We start from the raw sequence: 15,482 nt of genomic DNA, 5'->3' as shown, positions 1-15,482 counted from the left end.
TGAGTCTCCTGCACTGGCAGGCGGGTTCTTTACCACTGAGCTCCCAGGAAAGTCAGTATACATAGTATACATGCATGTATATGGGGACTCCCAGGTGGCTGCGCAATAAAGAACATGCCTAGCAATGCAGGAGGCATGGGTTTGACCACTGGGCCAGGAAGATCCCTTGGAGAGGGAAATGACAACCCACTCTAATATTCTTGCCTGGGAGGTCTCATGGACAGAGGAGCCTGATGGGCTATAGTCCATGGGGTCGCAAAGAGTTGGACACGACTGAGCACGCATGCACAGTAGCAGGTTAGTGGCATATGTATGGTGTATACTGATGGGCCTTCTGGTGACTCTGCCTAAAAACTCTCATCTAGCTTTTTTGCCTCACATATTCTCTGTCATTCTACAGGACTCTGATGGGCCATATTCTTTCCCAGTGAGTCCTTCTTCACCTCCCCTGAGGCTGGATTAGCTGGCCTTATAACTCCTCAGTTTACCTCCATCCCAACAGCGCTCACTGGGCATTGCAATGGCCCAGTCTTATCAGCTTCCCTGTCATGCGTTGAGTTCCTTATGGGAGAGAATAATCTGTCCTTCAAGTCTGTGTTTCCTGGACAAAGCAGAATGCAGACAAAGTTATCAGGAATATTTGCTGATTTAACACCTGACTGAATAAATACACAAAGGAAGGAAGGAAGAGAGAAGGAAAAAGAGAGATGGGAAAAGTGAAGATAAAAGGACAGATTAAATTCATGTTTGATCCTAAAGATGATCATGTTAGATTTTTTACTTAGAAAAGTTAAAGTTATTCACTTGTTACTCCTTTATCCTTTTGTTCTTTGGTTTCTACCCTTAAAGCTGTATATAATTACTTCCTCAAGGAAGAAGTAGAGTAGCATAAGTAAATTTATAAATATAATAAGCATATAAATATAAATTTGCAAGTATAAGATCTTTGTGGAAGGACTGAGCTGTAATAATACCGATACAACGGACAACTTTGCAAACCCTGGGACTTTCCACAGCACTGGACTCACATAGATGTGAGTTGTTGGCCCATCTGTGTGGTGGGAGGCAAGCGGGCCACAAGGAAACTGAGTCAATAACCTTCTTGGAGCTGAACCGACTAAACTCTTTCTTACATGAGAGATGTAACTTCTAGGCTCTTCTTCCTGAGAAAGGCATTTGTAAGCCAGTGGGAATGCTGCTGCGTTTAAGAGGTCCCATATTTATATGTAATAAGCTTCCCAGGTGGCTCAGTGGTAAAGAATCTACCTGCCAATGCAGGAGACACCGGAAGCTCAGATTCGATTCTTGGGTCAGCAAGATCCTCTGGAGGAGGAAATGGCAATCCACTCCAGTATTCTTGCCTGGGAAATCCCACGGATAGAGGGGCCTGGCAGGTGACAGTCCCTGGGGTCACACAGTGGGACACAACTGAGTGACTGAACACCAGCCCAACATGTAATAAAGCAGCAGTGCTGCTCAAGAAGCCTTGTGTTCTAGATTTCAATCCCTTCAATGGTACGGTGGCGGTGGTGGTTTAGATGCTAAGCCATGTCCAACTCACGTGAACCCCGGGAACTATACCCTGCCAAGCTCCTCTGTCCATGGGATTCTTCAGGCAAGAATACTGGAGTGGGTTGCCCTTTCCTTCTCCATTCACTGGTGTAAAGAGTTTAAATATTCAGTCAGATCAGGGATGTAGGACTTTGCCTTCTAGCCCAGCAGCCAGCTGGATTCAGTATATCACAAAGCCTCCCATGTAATAAAGAAAATGGTAATTTTTAGAAAGGATGCTTTCTCGAGCTCGCCGGTTATTTCTTGCTGTCCTCTTCCCTTATTATCCTCCCCTCCTGGGCGTAATCATCTCGCCCGTGAGATTCACATTAGACTCCTGTACTCTGAACCTGAGACACGTCTCTCTAGTTTGGCCCCGAGAGCATCTCTGACCTGTCTTCTTTCATTCAACACACATGTGGTGACTACTGACTGTTCTTGGACCCAGGTGGGCCACTGGGAATAAAGAGACACATTAGAAGGAACCCTACCCTCCCAGAGACCACAGTCCAGAGTGGAGCAGGGCCCCTGGGCAGGGTGGGCGCTCAAGCACTGCTCTCTGAAAGAGGTGACCCCAGGGCTGTGTCTTGAAGGATGATGTCGTGAGAACAGCTAGAATATCTCAGTCCTTCCTTGACCTTCAGTGTCCTTCCTCCCCCATACAAATGGGGAACCAAACTGGATGATTCTTAAGTTTCTTTGCCCACCAAGTAGCAATATGTAAAGATAGAACCTGTACAGTGGGAGGCATATAAAAGAAAAGTGTTCATGTTAATAATTAATAAGGAACTTATATTGTAAGTATGCCTTTAAAGATATTACATTTTCAGAGCTAAGAGGCTTCCCAGTTCTCTGATCATTCCTCACTAAGAAGAAATAAATTCTGACTTCCAAGTGAAGTGCACATCCTCCCTGGAACATTCCACCCAGAGTATGGAGAAACAGAGGACTAGATCCTTAGGCCAGCTTCTCCTCCTCTGGGAAGGAGACAGCAATCTATGGGGCCAGACAGGCTCTGAAGCTCTGGATTCCCTTCCACCCTGGCTGTGGAGGCAGAGGCTTGGGGCTCTAGAGGAATCTGGAAAGGCAGACTGGGAGGACTTCTGCAGTCGGGGGACCTGAAAGAAGTACCTGAGGAGGAGCACCCCCCACACACACACCTCAGGAGCACTGTTGATACTCATCTTTTGCTCCCAGCACTCCTGTTCCCAGGATGCCCTGGGAAGCTGAAATGGGGGATGAGGTCAGTTCTGGGACGCTGATTAGCATCCTTGTGTAGGAAGGACAGTGGGATGGCACTGTAATTCAGAGGGACAATGGAAAGTTGAGGGTAGTTAACAAACAATTTAAAACTGAGTGTGAAGACCAGAGGGCCTCTTTGGTAGCTTACAAAGAAAGTCCTGTTTTCAGTGGGAAAATAGGAAAGGCTCAAAACTCAGGATGTAATACTTAGTGTAGAGCTTCAGACAATTGAATATATGGCCAAGACAGCTCTGTTAAACCAAAGTCAAGGTCTTGGTTGGGAAAATCTGGATCCCCTTATACATCTTGGTGAATCCCCCCAAAGATTTTGGCTCCCCAGAAATCTGATGCCTCAGAGTCTGAAAGCACTCACTCCTATTAAGAGCTAATACCTCTCCTGTGTGGGAAGACACTGCAAGACAACAGAGTCCACTTTCGGATCCCAAGTCAATAATTTGAGTTAAGTATTTGCATGACCCGTAACCCATATAAGTATATACTACAACGATTTCCTAAACATTTCAAAGATCTTTGATCACATGATAAAATTAACACAGAAATCCAGAAACTCAAAGTGCAGGCTCCATATAGCACCTGATAAGAAAGAAATGGACCTACATTCCAAAACAGCTCCAATAATCAGCCAGAAAGTCTTGGTGGGAATAGGTATTTGCAGTCCTGAATTTTAAAGATTCTTGATCAGGGGATTAGAACACAAAATTACATAAGGAAGACTTTATTGATTTGGGGACACTCTCCTTGGTTAAAGGGTTTACTATCTGTTGTGGGCAGAATAGTGGTCCCCACCCCCAAGATGTCCAAGTCCTAATCCTTAGAATTCGGTGAACTTGTCAGTTCACAAGGCAAAAGGGAATTAAGGTTGCAGGTGGAATTAGAATTGCTAATCAGCTGACCTTGAAATATGGTGATTATCCTGGATTATCCAAGTGGGTTCAGTGTAATTATGAAGGTCCTTAAAAGTAGAAGTTGCGGGAGGCAGAAAAAGGTCAGAGAAAGGGATGCGATGATGGGGGCAGAGAGACTTTGTGATCCTGGGGGAGGGGAGCTATCAGCTGAGGCTCTAAAAGCTGGAAAAGGCAATGAAGTGGATTCTCCCAAAGCCTCCAGAAAGTAAAGGAGCACTCCATCACTTTGGTTTTAACCTAGTGAGGCCTGTGTTTGACAGCTAATCCACAGAACTATGAGATAGAGGATACATTTGTATTGTTTTAAACCTCTAAGCTTATGATAATTTCTTACAGCCGATGGAGAACTCTGACACCACTACAAGAAGGATCCTGGGGATGATATCCATATGCCTTTAGGAGATTTCCCAGAAAACTGGAGAAAGCAACTGCCAACACTGAGACAGACTAAATGCCTGAATTAGTGAGGAAACAGCAGAGAAAGGGATTAAAATCGCAGGGAAGACAACATGCTGGAACAGATGTGTTATGTGAGGCCAGGAGACCCACCCGAGGATTATGTTTCGTGGTGGCTTAAAGGTCACCAAGGCCATCAGGAATGTACTGGGGAGAGACAGCACTAAGAAGTTCAGTGCTGGCTCTTGGCAGAGGCCACAGCTAAGGAAGAGGGGTTGCTATGGAGACGGCTTGCAGGTAGCAATGGGATGATGAGGCCCTGAGGCAGTAAAGGTAAAGTGTTAACCAAATTGCCAAAATCAAAAGGCCAGAATTACCGTAGAGTACTCAGTGCATTAGGAAGGAAGTTAAGAACGATCAGGAGACTAACCGTAATAAAATGACTAAAATAAAGTGTCATATGCTTTGTCCAGTTTCAGATAAGGTAAGGAAACTGGAAGGAAGTTTTCAGACTCAGGGTTTTTGGCAATTAAGAGAGCTGATTTCTCAGGAGAAAGGACCCTGCGGCAGCAAAACAAGTGTATATTATAGAGGCAAACTTCATTTTTTTGTGCTTTGTGTTATTATGCTTCACAAATATTGCACCTTTTTTATCAACTGAAGCTTTGCAGTGGCCCTGAGCCAAGCGAGTCTGTCAGAGCATTTGCCCCCTTCTTGTCTCTGTGTCTCATTTTGGTAATTCTCACAATATTTCAAACTTTTAAAAATTATTGTTCTATTTCTTGTTGGACTTCCCTGGTGGCTCAGACACTAAGGAATCTGCCTACAATGCAGGAAACCTGGGTTCGATCCCTGAGTTGGGAGGATCCCCTGGAGGAGGACATGGCAACCAACTCCAGTATTCTTGCCTGGAGAATCTCATAGACAGAGGAGCCTGGTGGGCGACAGTCCACGGGGTCGCAAAGAGTCAGACATGACTGAACGACTAAGCACAGCACATATTTGTTGCAGTGATCTGTGATCAGTGATCTTTGATGTTGTTACTATAGCTTGCTGAAGGCTCAGATGATACTTAGCATAGTTTAGCAATAAAGTCTTTTTAAATTAAGGTACCATATATATTTTTTGACATAACACTATTGCATACTTAATAGACTGCAGTAGAGTATAAATATACTTCCCTGGTAGCTCAGATGGTAAAGAACCCACCTGCCAATGCAGGAGACCTGGGTTCGATCCCTGGGTTGGGAATGGCACCCTACTCCAATACTCTTGCCTAGAGAATGCAGAGAGGAGCCTGGCGGGCTACAGCCCGTGAGGTCGCAAAGAGTGGGACATGATACTCTTCATAGTAAATAATGTAAACATAACTGTTACATGCACTGGAAAACCAAAAAATGTGAGTGACTCAATTTATTGTGCCATTTACTTAATTATGGTGATCTGGAACAGAACACATACTATCTCCAAGAAATGTCTATAATGATTCCCCAGGACTTTCCTAAAGGGGCCTGCAGTCACTTACTTGGGTGGCTGTTGCTGAGGAAACAGGAATTCCTGGCCATTTCAAAGACCTTTGAAAACAAGGTAGGATTGATACTGAGACCCAGAAACCCAGAAGATCATGATGGCTCCACATTAGACTGGAGACGTGGGGGTCACATAATGAATGGAGTCCTTGCCCACTTCATGTTGGGTCCACGGGGTCTGCAGGCATACCTGGCCATCATATTCCCATCCCCCAAAGGTATAACTGAGTTTGACATACCAAGCACATATAATAACTCCCACACTGGGTCTCGACGTATGAGATAAGAACCAGCAGGCAGGAATCAAAGGGGTCTTCTGAAACTGGTTTCCCACATATCCCACTCCTGTCTGGAGAATAAAATAACAAACAGTGTCACAATCCTCAGGCAGAGGGGGTAATTAGTGCCACCGAACAGAATCCGATGGTCCCACTCATATTTCCATTTAGTATGGCAGTCTGCTTCCTACAGAACCAGAGGGACCCTGGGGAATGCCTGCAGACCACCACTGCTGCTGCTGCTAAGTCACTTCAGTTGTGTCCGACTCTGTGCAACCCCCGAGACAGCAGCCCACCAGGCTCCCCCGTCCCTGGGATTCTCCAGGCAAGAACACTGGAGTGGGTTGCCATTTCCTTCTCCAATGCATGAAAGTGAAAAGTGAAAGTGAAGTCACTCAGTCATATCTGACTCTTAGCGACCCCATGGACTACAGCCCACCAGGCTCCTCTGTCCATGGGATTTTCCAGGCAAGAGTACTGGAGTGGGGTGCCATTGCCTTCTCCACAGACCACCACAAGCTCAACCAATCATGAGCCTCAATCAAAGATGCTTTACCGGTTGTCACATCTCTGCAAGAGCAGATTCAAATGGCCTTGAATACATACTACATGGCCATTGATTTGATAAATGCAATCTTTTTTATCCAAATCATGAAATACAGAAAAAACAGTTGGTCCTGAGGTGAAATGGACAAGAATACATAATCACAGTTGACCCAGAGTCATATTAAAGCTACTGCCTTCTTTCAGAACATAGTCTGAGGAGAGCAGGGCCATCTGGACCTCCCACAGGGCATCTTGTTCATCCATTACCTAGATAACATTATGATCAGGAAGGATGAGCAAGGGTTGGCTAGCCTTATAAAGGTGCTTGTAATTTTAAAGAGTGGGACATAAACCTTATGAAGATTCAGGGCCCTGTCACGTCACCAAAGCTTTCAAAGATCCAATGGTTAGGAACGTCATCTTCAAAGAAAAATTACCAATGGGTCCATCATTCATCCTGTACTTAGGAGAAGAAAGCATAATGTCTTCTAGGTCTCCATGTAGAGGTAAGGTGTTGACAACTCATCATGGGATGAATTAAGAAGAGCTCTGATGATGTCTTGGAGGATCTTGCAGGCATGGTCTGGGCTAAGGGTGTATGAAATTAAGGCCTTAAGAATATAATCAAGGAGTCTTAGCCTGCTGGTTCAGCCTTCTTTCTTCTTTCTCCCTCAATCTCTACCCGCTTCTCGGCTTCAGCTGAGGTCTCAGAACACAGGTTCCTGGATCAAGAGCTATGAGAGAGCCTCTGAGGAGTCACCTTATTGATAGAGCAGCTGTGCCTTGGGTGGGGAACCCCAGGGGCCACCCTTCACTGCTGCTGACTCACCTAGTTGAATCCTATTTGCCTTCACCCTTAAAGCCACCTTAGAATGTTAATTTTAGTACCTACAAGATGGAGCATTGCTCAGGCCACCTGTCCTTATAAAAGCACGTGTAGACTACTTTACAGCTTACACAGCGAGGAAACTAATGAGAGATTAGTTATCTTCACAATAATCGTTTGTTCCTACTTCACATATGAAAAGACTGAGATTCAACAAGTGACTTGTCATAGATCACGCAGGAGACAAGGGACAGATTTTGTGAACCAAAACCTTCTAATTCCAAACTCTGTTGTTTTTTCATTACATCTGTGCATGCTAAGTCACTTCAGTCCTGTCTGACTCTAGGCAATCCTATGGCCCGTAGAAGTGTTGTAACAACAGATAAAGGCCAGGTAACTCCCAGGTAAATGATTCTCAGACAGCAAAGATCTGCCTGTAATGCAGGAGACCTAGGTTTAATCCCTGGGATTAAAGATCAGGAAGATCCTCTGGAGAAGGGAATGGCTACCCACTCCAGTATTCTTGCCTGGAGAATTCCATGGACGGAGGAGCCTGGTGGGCTATAGTCTATTGGGTCGCAAAGAGTCTGGCAAAACTGAAGCGACTGAGCATACACACACACATACAACTCAACGTTGGAGATGGAGTCCCTTGCTAAGCCCATGGATGATCCCTGTTGGATCTGTTGTTTCCGTGACCTTGAGTCCTTGGGTGTGTATGTCTATATCTGTTAATCCATACCTATACTATCACTACCAGAAACCAAACTTTGAAACAAGTTAGAGACAAAAGGAAGGAGGAAATAGGAACCCACACCACCTATTCAGTCTATTGATAAGCCTTTCAAGATAGGCAGCAGGTTTTACAAATGAATAAAGTGAGCCTCTAAGAGATTAATTGAATGATGCCATCCAGTTAATGTCAAATCTTCTGTTTGAACCTGGTTTCACTGTCTCCAAAGCCACTCCATGCTGTCAGAGGAAACCTTGATAACTTTAAGTTCAGAGACCTGAATATTAAAGCCTGGGAGTTGTGACCAGAGCCCCCCTCTCCTCTCCCACCCACTGGAGAATGTTTCTGGCAGCTCTCAGAGGTAAGGGACTAGAGAAGGGTTGAGAGTATCACTGAGGCTAAATGAAGTTTTCACCTTTCCTGAACTTAATCACAGTTCAACCAGATGTGGACAGAAAACTTACGAGGGAATATCTTTCATTTCTAAAAGAGAAACTTCTAGGGGGAGGGACGAGGGATAAATTAGGAGTTTGGGATTAACAGAAACACACTACTATGTATAGTACTATGCGTAAAATAGGTAGGAACATGGAACAACAAGGAGCTATAGCACAGGGAGCTATTTATTAATTACTTTGTCATAACCTATAATGAGGGGCTTGCCACGTGGCACTAGTGGTAAAGAACCCTGTTACAACACTGGAGAATTACCTGACTTGTAAACATGGAAGTATCTAACAGCAGAGATGATGAGTAACAAAACTTTGGCTTAGACATTTGATATCTTGATATACATATAATTCACAATTATTTCAGAGGATCATCTGAAACCCGTTAAATAATGGTCACTAGGTTAGCCACAGAGGAGAATGGACTGAGTTAGGTGAAAAGGCCACTGCGAAGGACCTACGATCAAAGTGAGAGGAGCTGGGTGAATAATAAGCCCCCTGAAGTTTATAAGGGATGACCCACAGACCCAGCTCATTCATACCTTGGTCCTCCAGTTCAGAGTCCATTACCCACTCTCAGTGTGGGCTCTGGGAATGCCTTTGACTTCTTGGTTGCTTTATCAAAGCTGTGTTGGCCACTCTTCATCAAGAGCTAGACTTGACAGTAATTCTTAAGTGCATCTGGCAGTTGAAATTTCATCCTCCCCCCTCTACGTCTATGTGAGAACTAGACACGTATAAGACTCTGAAAGCTGAAGCTGCCTCGGTTGTGGCAGGGGAGGGGTCTCAGAGGGTCCCTGTCTCCTCTTTTTGATGGCACTTGGTAAACTCTTGACTCCAGGGCCATCCCGGGTTGTAAGAACTCCACACCATCCCCGGTAGTAAGAACTCCACCTCATTACGCCCTTGGCTGCTATTACCACAGTCTCCGGGTCAGCCTGGCTCAGGACTTAGCCTCTGACCTGCCTCACCTCATCTCAGTTAATCCTCACAACACCCTTGGTCCTTATGTACTTAGGAGAAGATTTGCCCGGTCACAGAGCGAGGTTCACTACCTCCCCAGCCCCCACCTTCACTCCCAGTGGCCTGGGCCCTGGCCCTGCCCCAGGACTGGGTTAAGTAGCAAAGGCATGAAGCATCTATCCCCAAAGGCAAGCTCAAATAAAGATTTCTGCTGGCTAAGGCTTGAAAATGTTAAGGAAAAGGAAGCTTGCTGATTCTGGGTCCCTACCACGGTGGACGCTTTCATCTAGAGGCTGGAAGTGTGTGTGCCAACAACTCTCTCCCCCCAGCAACCACGCATGGGAAGGTTTGACAGAACGCAATTCAAACAGGCACTCATTAGGCAGCAGGCCCACTGCTGCTTAATCACAGGCAGTGAAAGAGCAAAGAATTTGGATCAGCCTTTCTGGGTCCTAGCAAAAGCCACTCCTGGTGGGTTCCAGTCCTTACAAAGGTTGTTTTCTAATAATGTGCCCCTTAGAAGGGCTGGAAGGAAATTTAGCAGCATTTAGAGCCCCTCAGCATGGGCTTCCCAGGTGGCGCTAGTGGTAAGGAATCCACCTGCCAATGCAGGAGACACAAGAGATGCCAGTTCGATCCCTGGCTCAGGAAGATCAAATTAAACATCAATGAACCGTTGTTTACTGAACACTCACCATGTGCCAGGTACAGGGCCAGGTGCTGCTGGGGATATGGAGGTGATGTCACTGGATGATAAGCACTTTGTGAATTTAGAAGATGGGTCCAGCCAACTAGAAAGCCTCTTCGGCCATGTGCCCTTCCAAATGCCACAAAACCACACTTTTGCAAGGACTTTGATGAACTCCATCCACAGCTTTGGCACTGAGGACTAGATTCTTCTCTTGCACAGTTCCCTCTGCTCAGAGTAGTGCTGTTTCTCTTCCTTCAATACCCAAAGCCATGTCCTTCTGGACTGATTCAGCGGCCACCCCTTCTAGGACACAGACAACCTTAGGTGGGGGCGCCCAACCTGTGGGCTGCCATGAACCTGTTCACCCACCACTCAATGCTGCCTACTGTCTTTGTCTGTTTCCATGTCTGTTTCCCCAGCCTGCACTGAAATGACAGAGGTGGCACCTACTAAATGCTTCAGGATTGAATTGACCCTCTCTGGGCTGGGGTACATCTCCTAAATCAGGTCTACAGTGCATAGGATTGCTGAGAGAGCCCACCTAGCTCTGATAACCCTAACACACAGATCTTTGACCTAGAGAAAGGCTGCTGGCAGGACATTCACTTCTGGGTGCCTGGTGGTCTCCTCCTTGATGATTTCATCAGGTTTGCAGGGGAAGCTGTTTTTCTTGGGGAATCATGTGGAATCCTGCATTATTTGAGACCGAGGTAAGCCTTACTCCTCCAGTTACTTTTATAGTTGCCCTGAGAACCTCTGGGCTTTAAAATCTTAGAAAGCATAGCCAGCTCGGGGTTCACTGGACTTAGAGTTCACTCCTCAGTCACCTAAAGATGGTTTCACGTCGGGTTATAAACTGTCTGGGCTGATTTCCTCACCTGTAATAGGAACATAATTCACACCTCTGAAGTGTGAATTCAGTGAGATATTCCATCTAAATCAGCCAGCACATGCCCACACCATGTATACTGCTTTGTATACATAGTGATTGTGATTCACTCACGAAGGAGTGTTGACCTAAGAGAATGGGTGAGTTCCTGGCTGGTGGGAGGTTTGAGTTTGAGGCTGGTGGGCCTCAAACCCCAGATGGCAGGAAAAATCATCATTTGCCAGACCCCACGAGTTTAGTTAAATACGCACAATTTTATTGATTGAAGAGATTAGGACAAAAACATTAACCGAATACAGGACAAAGCACCAGAGGCCATAGATTCCCACCATGCATGTCACCAATCTTTCCTCCAACAAGGTACTTAAAAAATAAGGGAGAGGGAAGAAAAACAGGTCCTTCTTAACTCAGCCCCATCTTCAGAATGTAAAAAACCCTCTCTCCTTGTTTATCTCCTGTTATCAAAATAGAATCCAGAGCAAATCCATGGCCTCCTTGTCTCCTGACGATGAATGGTTAAGCCGCCCTCCTGGGAACGTGAGGCCGGGCTCCTGCTAAGTAGAAATAGAGCATCCAAGGTCTGCACATACATGCCACATACTATAATGAAGCACAGATTCAAGTAACATTTACATACTAGAGTCCACGTGTCACCTACCCAAAAACATGACCATTTCACAAAACATATACAGGCAGTAAAATCCGAACAACTGAGGTACTGGAAACACAAGTATTGATGCCAAAAGAGTTCTGTATCATACACCAATATAGAAAAGCCATAACAGATAAAAAAAAAAAAAAAAGAAAAACATTTGCCACTCGAAATCAAATAAAGCTATCTAGAAAAGCCAAATAAAAGGTTATTTCAGGGACAGAAATACTCAAACAAAGAAAAAAATATATATATAAATGTTAACTACAGCATGTAACATGTTACCCAAGTTAACCCGTAATTGAAGTACTGGCTTAATACATCACAATGTGACATTTTCCTTAATAAATAGAAGAGTTCTTGAAAAATACAAAGGTGCGTATGGGGATAGAGAGCTGTTTTTTTTTTTTGTTTTTTTTTTGTTTGTTTGTTTTTTAATATCATCCTAGCTTTCAGCTTATTTTCCTTCCTGCTTGTCTCAACTGAGGGTTTTTGTCCAAACCAGAGGGCCTCCCAAGCTACAATGATCATATTCCATAAAGAAAATGCAATAGCTGCCCTGTATTTCATACATGTGGGACAACCTGCTTCATTTCATGAGTTGCCAATAAAGCAAAGACAAAATGTTTAGTTGAGATCAGAGTGTTACAAGAGCTTCAGACTCCAACAGCATCTGGAATCTCACTCCATCACTAACATCTCAGCAAAAAGGCATGCCTGTGATGCAGCCCTCGTCATTCACCAAAAAGAAAAAAATAATAATAATAATAATAATAATAAAAATAAAATTAAAGAGCTGAATTTCTCTTTTCCTTTCATTTTTCTTTCTTTAAGCTATGATAGCAATGATACATCTGGAAGTTTGACTTCTAAGAGCTTCCTGCCACAAACCAATTGACACAGAACAGAATACTGGGTTACAGGACAGGTCTGTTTTTTTCCCACTTCAGGGAGCAAAGCACTGAATGTGTTATTTCCTGACCAGGATATTCAATAGTTTAGTTAGAAGAAATGAGTTGAAGAGTGCAATTAGGAGACACAAACTGGACTTTTATTTTCTTTTAGTTTTAGCACCCAGGTTTCACATCAGTCTGTGTGCACCGAATTTTTTTTTAAATGAACCCCGTGAATTATCAGATAGGTGGCTGGCTTGTTTAAAAAGAAAATAAAAAACAAAAAACCCTTGGCCAATGGTACCTTCCCTGAATCATGACAAGAAGTTAAACGCTAACAGTGCGATGCCAAGATGTGTGTTTGAGGCAGAGTTTTGATTCTATCAAGATTTGCAACTATTTGGAACAAAATGGAAAGGGGGATAGGCGGAAGCAGCCCAGCAGATAGGGGTGGTCTCCCGGGGGGCTCCGTCAGGCGAGAGAAGCTCCAGGGGGGCTCCTGCCCACCCGACAGGACCCTGGAGCCCGCCTCCATCCCACGTCTCTGGCCCCCATGCTACATGTTCAGTCAGCTCCTTGACAGTTTTCCTTCTTTGAACCAAGAAGCCTGTGAGTGTCCGTGTCCCTCTTGCTACCAAGCCAGGCGATACGTGTTCCCTGGAAGAACTCCTCTCCGCTGCCCTCTCTCTCGCTTCTGGTACCTGCTAAGTCCCCGTGGGGTGTGAGCTCAGTTAAAGAAAGGGTCCAAGGTCTCCTCCATGTTGACATCCGGCACCAGCTGATCAGACACTTCCTTAGCACCATATCCTGAATTCGAGACGCTAAAATCTGTAGAAAACCAAGGATGGTCCAGAATCTCCTGGGAGGTCAGCCGTTCCGAGGGCTCCCGCCGCAGGATGCTCCGGATGAGGCACTTGGCCTTGGGCGACAGAGTCTCTGGAATGTTGAACTGGCCACGCCGGATCTTGCTGAAGAGGGAACTGGGCTCAATGTCATGGAAAGGGTACCGCCCAACCAGCATGGTGTAGAGCATCACTCCCAGGCTCCACACGTCAGCTGCTTTGCCCGAGTAGCTGCCATTGGTGTTCAAGATCTCCGGGCTGACGTATGCTGGACAGCCGTGCTTGTCGGAGAGCGAGTCGTCATCTCCCCGCAGAATATAGGCATCTTCCAGGCTTTCCAGCTTGACCCGAGTCCTGCAAGAAAAGGAGCAAAACATGAGCTTGTTAAGGATGCTCTGAGTCCCAGGAATCCCACCATTATGTCGCAGCTTCCATTTGAACCTTTCCAAAGACCCTTATTCATTTATTGGACCAGTCAAACACTATTTACTGGGCACCTTCTAGGTGGCGAGACCCTGTTCCAGGGCTGGAGAGCCAGGAGGCAAAGAATTTGCCTGAAACTTTCAATCCACTGGTGGACTGAAACCATCAGCAGGTAGATAAATCACAAATAGATTATTACCTCCTCAACTTAGTCAGGAAGGAACAAGAGATTAAAAGTCACACAGGGTAATGATGGGGAGTCACAAGATTTGAACTCAGATCCACCCAGCTGGGAAACTCACACAATCTCTGTCCATAGCTCCTGGCAAACTTGTGACTAACATGATACAACACAGGAGCCAGGATCTTTCATTCAACAGTTTTGCTTCATTTCAACACTCCTTTACTTAGATGTAGAGGATTTTCCTAACCCATTTTACAGAGAAGAACATGGATGCTCAGAGAATTTAAGTAACTTACCCAAAGCCATCTGGTAGGGAAACAGAGAAAACTTGACCTCACATCTTCCTAAGTCAACCTGGTGCTCTCTCCACACCAAAATGCCTCTCTTAGGACACAGGCAGAGCCAGGAAATGTTCACTAGAAATGCATTCCATCACTGTGGCATTCCAAAGCCAACATTCTCATCTCCTTTCCAAGCCCACTCTCTTCCCAAGATTTCCTGTTGAAGCTCTGTCCTGTCCCACCCATCACACTCCTAGGGTCTGGTCCTGGACCTGGTATGCATGCGACTTGCGTTACCTAGATTCTCCACTTGGGTCACACATATGTGATTCTGCCTCACATGGGTACATGAGTGTGTGTGTGTGAATCTTCTCCCCATCGGTTAAGGATCACTGATGAATGCAGGACCCTCCTGGGTACGATGGGGAAGAACAGAGGTATAGAAATCCCACATTAAACTCTGAGTCTCCAGAGCCTACACTCAGGGCTACACAAAAGGGCTTGGTATCACCATTAAGTACCAAATAAATATATGCTCAGTACCCCCAAGCTCCTAGCTTTGCATTCCTTCCTTAGCCCAGCGACCTCTGAAGAATCCCTGTGCCCCTGCCTGTTGCTCTCTGAGTGCAAAGTTAGGTGTTATTACCTTTCAGTGCCTAAAACCAACACCCTCCTCCATTCTCCTGGCCAGAATGCCACCACTGCAAAGTTCTCGAAGTTCTCAGGCTCCATCAACTCAGTTAATCCCATTCCATCACACAGATGATGCCATGAATGGAACTTGAGGCAGGGAGGAGGGGCTGGAGTTAGGGGTTGGGACCACACGGACCGTGCTAATGAGCACCTAGGAGGTCAGTGGCATTCCTATCAGCCGTTTCTTTCATCTCTAAAGTGCCCACCAAAGCATCGCCCCTGTTGCCCTGAGGTGTCATGAGGCACAAATGAGGAGAGAACAGGAGAATTGGAGAAGCCACAATAAGGCTTCAGTCCTAATCAGAGTTTATAACCAGGTCCATCCACTACTGTTTCTCTTTCTTTCTCCAACTGTAGGTCTTAGCCTTGCAGGACCATCACTGCAGCTCCTCAGAGAGCCACAGAAGGGAGGTGAGGCTCAAATTAATCCAAGGAGAACTGCTGGGAGCTGCGTAGAGCAAAAGGTCAGCTAAAACCCTGCATGGATCCTCAGAC

The 15,482-nt window shown here is 45.5% G+C and overlaps 1 protein-coding gene across 1 annotated transcript in view; it reads right to left on the bottom strand.

Annotated features, from left to right (window-relative positions):
* Window positions 1-11,253: 11,253 nt before the first annotated feature.
* The window catches only part of TRIB2 (tribbles pseudokinase 2), a 29,301-nt gene continuing 25,072 nt past the window's right edge, over window positions 11,254-15,482 (bottom strand). The window contains exon 3 of the mRNA XM_043917102.1: window positions 11,254-13,760. Coding sequence (XP_043773037.1) covers window positions 13,292-13,760 — 469 coding nt within the window. The 3' untranslated portion in view covers window positions 11,254-13,291. The remainder of the gene's footprint in view (window positions 13,761-15,482) is intronic.

The sequence above is a fragment of the Cervus elaphus genome, chromosome 11 (genome assembly GCF_910594005.1).
Source record: "Cervus elaphus chromosome 11, mCerEla1.1, whole genome shotgun sequence".
Taxonomy (NCBI): Eukaryota; Metazoa; Chordata; class Mammalia; order Artiodactyla; family Cervidae; genus Cervus; species Cervus elaphus.
The sequence above is the reverse complement of the archived record's forward strand: the minus strand, read 5'-3'. Positions and strand labels throughout refer to the sequence as shown.